This window comes from Polypterus senegalus, chromosome 4, assembly GCF_016835505.1.
Source record: "Polypterus senegalus isolate Bchr_013 chromosome 4, ASM1683550v1, whole genome shotgun sequence".
NCBI lineage: Eukaryota > Metazoa > Chordata > Cladistia > Polypteriformes > Polypteridae > Polypterus > Polypterus senegalus.
In genome coordinates this window covers 121,697,758-121,703,757 of record NC_053157.1, presented here as the reverse complement: position 1 = coordinate 121,703,757, position 6,000 = coordinate 121,697,758, and the positions used below count along the sequence as shown (strand labels likewise).

The 6,000-nt window shown below is 35.1% G+C and overlaps 1 protein-coding gene across 2 annotated transcripts in view; it reads left to right on the top strand.

Moving 5' to 3' along the window:
• Positions 1 to 6,000, top strand: part of spata5 (spermatogenesis associated 5) — a 389,131-nt gene that overhangs the window by 126,403 nt on the left and 256,728 nt on the right. For both annotated transcript variants that reach the window (XM_039751220.1, XM_039751221.1), the window contains exons 12-13: positions 2,755 to 2,808; positions 3,857 to 3,936. In XM_039751220.1, coding sequence (XP_039607154.1) covers positions 2,755 to 2,808; positions 3,857 to 3,936 — 134 coding nt within the window. The remainder of the gene's footprint in view (positions 1 to 2,754; positions 2,809 to 3,856; positions 3,937 to 6,000) is intronic.

The window sequence follows — 6,000 nt, the reverse complement described above, 5'->3', positions numbered from 1 at the left end:
GATATTGACCCCTATGCGTTCAAAGGGAATGTTAGCCATGGGAATGGGGATTAAAGGAGCACGGACCCTCATAGTATTCTGTTGCAATTGGCATTCCGGGCATGAAGCACAAAACCGACCAACCTCCTCTTTAATTCCCATCCAATAAAAATGTAACTTGATCTGTTCAAGGGTTTTGTCTACTTCTAAGTGGGTACCTAGGAGTTGGGTGTGAACTATATCATAAACCTGTCGCCGGAAAATCTGCAGGACAAGCAACAGCATCCTCATCTACCCCTCATAATTGGCTACACAATAGGGTACATCATTATTAAGGATCAAGTGTGGCCCCTGTGGCTTGGGATGTTATGTGCTTTTACTGTTTACCAGAACTACTGCGTTTTTGGCAAAAATAAGGGAATAATCATTCCATTGTTTACTTTTAAAGGAAGCCTGTGCTTGCCGAAAATTGGTAATGTAAGAGAGAGAGAGAGAGGTGGGTTTTCTGACCGACCTCCATGGGCAATGTTTCCGACCGCGATGGCCTCGACTGAGGAGAGGTCTGGTGGAGTTACTGAATGGCCACGTGATTCCCCGATATTGCCGACTGAGAACATGCATAGAGACAGCCTCAGAAGGATTTTTCTCTGTTCATAACAAGGCCCCAAGGTTTCCTAGGAGTGGATTGTGCAATGTTGCCTTTAAATTCTGACCAGTCTCGCCCCAGTATTACCGAATAGGATGGGTTCTGGAGGACAGTGACCTGAAGCACATTTATGGTCCTTCCGTAATTGATAACACACACAAAGCTGACCTATTCCACCGAGTTTCTGACAAGGTCAGACTTGTCTTCTCATTAAGCCATTGTTGTGGAAGCACATAACGGTGAGTGACAATGGAAATACTGCTGCTGGAATCAATCACTGCAATAGCTTTGTCCATTTATTAAAACCAGCCCTGTACATTTAAAAGACTGCACAATACCTTCTTCCTTTTGCCCAGTTGTTGTCCATGGGCTTGTTAAGGTGAGGGTAGTTCAGGGTGGTATGCCCAGCCTCCCCACACTTGAAACAGCATGGGGAGGACATGAGCTTCTCCTTGGGCTTCACCGCAGGCTCCGTTTTGCGGCAGGAAGACCCATGATGGTCCTGTCCGGGCTTGGTGGGCAGACCATTCCACACAGTCGATTTGCAAGGCCACCCTATGCTGCTCAAAGGTTTCTATTAAGGCTTCCATATTTTTAAATCCCTGTCTCTAGACCTGCTGTGCAAGGAACTCGGGGAGGGCATTTATGAGTATATCTTAGGCAACCAGATGTAGAAGGCCCAGGAGTGTGACAACAACTCAGAGTCGAATTTCCATACCTGGCAAATTCTTGTCTGCTGGTCTGGGGAGATGCCATAGCTTTTGAGAACCTCAGCCTTGAGAGTGTCATAAATAGTGGAGGCCTGCTCAGTGAGGTCGTAATAAGTCCACTGCACTTAGCCCTTTAAGAATTGCACATTCCGCTTGCTCCCAGTGATGTCTGTAGGCGGTGTGCTTGATAATAAGAAAATAAGACTCAATATTGTCATTGTTTTGTAACAGTAAGAGTACCTGGGACAGAGCCTGCGATTGGTCCTGATGGAGATCCACACGTGCCTGATTCCACACCTCACTCTTGGCGAGCTGCATCCTGTGTTCTCCCACCTAACCTAGAGAGACTGGATTTCTGTGGCCATGGTGGTGATGATGCTGTTGAGGTCCTGCTGTTCTAATATTCTCAGTGATTATGTTGCCGACTATGCCTATGTTAAATAAGCAGACACAAATATGATAAAAAGTTGGGGCTGGCATCTTGCAAACCCCACACACTTGCAGCAAGTAACTGATTGAAATAGGTCTTTTCAGACAGAGCTCAAAGCAGAACTGAATGCAGAGTGAAAAATGGTGGATTTTATAGTTGGATGGCTAGAAGGATAGGGTTCAGGGGAACAGGACCTGGAAATACCATAATTGGTGGGCAGGTCAGTCAGTTGGTCTGCAGAGTGGAAAACAGAGAAAGCATCACAGGAGAATGCCAATCCCTAGTTCGGAGATAAGAGTTATTAGAGTTAGAGTTAGTTATTCAAGCCCTTACATTGTCTCCCATGCACTTGTTTGTGACTATATATACACACATAAAAACCAATAAATTTAAATTAGCGTCATATGAAGTTAGCATAATTTCATTAATATAAGATTACAATGCATGATAGTTTTAATGTGTGTTAGACATAGGGATTCCTTTAGTGAAGGTGTACTTACTTTTCCAACAGACAGATATGATATATATGTTCATTTTTCATTAAATAAATGATTGCAAAGTCAAATTTTGATTGTTTTTTTCTTTAATAACATCATCTTTATCCATAGCTGATGTTTTAAATGAAGCTTAAATCTCGATATGTCTACAAATGTTAAAAAAGAAAAATATTTCAAATGATGTAATTACTTTTTCACATTACTGTAAATGCAATTTCCATGTTAAATCTGTAGTCAATATTTCAGTAAGTAGGTTATTATCTAAAAGATGATGCTTATTTATCTTCTTTGGGTATATATTAGTGTGGCAAGCCAGAAGGTATATTCACTTTTACATCTGAACATTGGATGCAAACCTCAAGGTTTCCAGAGCAGGAAGCTTCATTAAGAGAGAGCAGTATATATTGTTCATGAGTCTTTTGTGAAAACCTAAGCAGTAATTATTTCATTTACTTGTGAGCATAACTTCATAGATATTATTTTCTTATTTAGGGACCCGAGCTACTAAGTAAATATGTTGGTGAATCTGAAAGAGCTGTAAGAGAGGTATGTTAAAATTATTGTTACACTATTGTTGTTATGTCTGGTAAGTTTACATTTGTATTGCCACAGACTAAATTTATAATCTTATTTATAAAGGTTTGTTTTATTTATTTTTCTCTTAATTTCAATGTCAAATTTACCATTATAAATTTATTATTATATTAAAAACTTAAAGCTTCATCAACAAAAATGTTACAAATATTTTAATCCTGTAATATTGTAAAGTTTAATGCATTGTATATTACATAATGGCAGACAGTTTGTGTGATTCAATCCAGTCTCATTGCATTCTGGTGGTAATGATTAATGATTTTTTAATAAAGAATTGTCAATTTTTTCTGCATTTGCTCTATTCACAAAAACAGTAATGTTTGTTATTGTGAAACACTAGATTCCAGGTATTTCTGGGATATGCTCCAGTTACTGTGGCCTTGAACTGAGATAAGCATGCTTAAAGTATATGGATCAATGGATTAAATTTCATTACTTTAGTGTAGTACAGATTAATAATTATAATAGGCAGTCAATTTTGTCTCATTGTTAAATTAACATGAAACACTTAGCATGGCATTGATGCATAGAAGTCTGTAAGCTGTCTTTTATTTTTAAGTAGTCCTGAGCTTTAAACTGGAAAAACTATTTCAGAATATATATATATATATATATATATATATATAATGTGTATGTATATATATATATGTATGTATATGTATATATATATATATGTTATTTTTTCAATTTAATCTATTGACATTACGAATATAAATGCCGAAGAACAAACTATTTGTAAGCTTGTGTTGTTTACAGTTATACTTTTAAAAACAGACTTTTTGTTAGAGTTTGAGAGTGCCTGACCATGTTCCATTTCTTAACTTGTGTTGTCAAGTGCTAGATTAACCCATTAGTTTTCATGCAGTATATTTCCAGTAAATGCATTGTTATGGAATTAAATAAACAATTAATACAATCATAAAAGGGTAAACTAATACTGTACTGTCGTGTTTAGTATGTCATGTTATTTACTGTTTATCTTTTTTCCTTCTTTTTTTAGATATTCAGAAAAGCTAAAGCAGTTTCACCAGCAATTCTTTTTTTTGATGAAATTGATGCCTTAGCTGTTGAAAGAGGAAGGTAATTTGCTGTCTTTGGTACTTGTCCATAAAAAAATCATAGACTACATGGTGACTTTTTCCTTATAATAAACTTTCATAAAATGTAATATTGGTACATCCTGGCTCTTGATAGTGAACACCAAAAGAGCAGAAAAGTATTTTATATGTGTATTATCTTAATAGACATAAACTGACAACTGAGCATTTTTTATGGAGATTTGGGTTCTTTGCAAAAAGTAATGTTATCATACCAGAGTTTCAAATAATAAAAGAGAACCCAAAATTGATATTTTTGCTGTAATAGTATAGATATAACAGCTACTCTGTTCATACAAGACTTACTGGCCCATTCTACCTGTTCCACTAATTTAAAAGACAAATTTCACACTTAACTGCCTGCCAAACTTTTTATGAACTAGCTTCAAATAGCCTGTGAAATAAGAGTACTGCTTAGTTCATCTTTTTCTCCTACAGTTTGAATTTAACATTAATTGCACTGTTTGACATCAGGTCAGAAGCATTAGTATACAGTACATGTGTACACTTGATTGTTCCTTGTCTTATTTAGTTAGTCATCACCTTAATCATTATATTACTACTACTACTACTACTATAACAAATAGCAGCAATCTAAGTGAGTATATAATGAGCCATTATGCTCAGTTGTGTTTCCATAGTTCTATTCTGTCACACAAATCAGATATGGCTGCATAAAGAGCCAATTGTTTCAGATCCACATCAATTTCCTTCTGACATTTGGGATAAAGTAAAGGTGACACAACAAATTATTGCAGGAGGGGATGAGGTTTGTTTTACCCTGGGTTTTAGGTGATTTTTTTGAAACCTTTGTTACACCATTTTAATAGGAGTCTTGTCTATTGATAAATCAAATTTAATAACTATAGTTATTAGATTTTTCTTTCAATAGCCTGCTGGATATGGTATATGTTATACCATAAGCAGGTAGCAGTTAACTGTGTCGCAAAAAACAGCAGTACTAAGACCTGGTGCTGTTTGCCTAGCTTTGGATATTCTGGACTTAATGTTTGACTTTTAGATGGTTATATACATTTTTGTGTGCTGTGTTGTAACAGTTTGACCAGTAAACATTTTTGGTCAACATTAACAATATTAAAAACAAAATAATGCCAAATTATGGACAGTTGTCATCATTTTGCTACTGAAACATTTAGGTTATCTAGGTTCAATTTTACTCAGTACTTCTCATTTTTTTCTAAACTCTGACAAACACTTTTGCCATTTGTGGATAATGGCTCTCACTGTGGTTCGCTGGAGTCCCAAAGCTTTAGAAATGGCTTTATAACCTTTACCAGACTGATAGATCTCAATTACTTCTGTTCTCATTTGTTCCTGAATTTCTTTGGATCTTGGCATGATGTCTAGCTTTTGAGGTGCTTTTGGTCTACTTCTCTGTGTCAGGCAGCTCCTATTTAAGTGATTTCTTGATTGAAACAGGTGTGGCAGTAATCAGGCCTGGGGGTGGCTACGGAAATTGAACTCAGGTGTGATACACCACAGTTAGGTTATTTTTTAACAAGGGGCAATTACTTTTCACACAGGGCCATGTAGGTTTGGATTTTTTCTCCCTAAATAATAAAAACCATCATTTAAAAACTGCATTTTGTGTTTACTTGTGTTATATTTGACTAATGGTTAAATGTGTTTGATGATCAGAAACATTTTGTGTGACAAACATGCAAAAGAATAAGAAATCAGGAAGGGGGCATACTGAATAGTTTTTCACACTACTTATTTTTATATATATATATATATATATATATATATATATATATATATATATATATATATATTTAAATAAATAGTATATATATATATAAAAATTTAATTAATTAAAAAATATATATACAGTATTATATATATATATATATATATATATATATATATATATATATACTGTATATATATTTTTTAATTAATTAAATTTTTTAAAGTAAGCAAAACCAAAATTTCTGAAGACTCATGCTCAGTTGTGCACATATTAATAGTATTGAAATGACCAAACCAGCTCTTACCAGTTTTACCTCTAATATCATTTTTGACA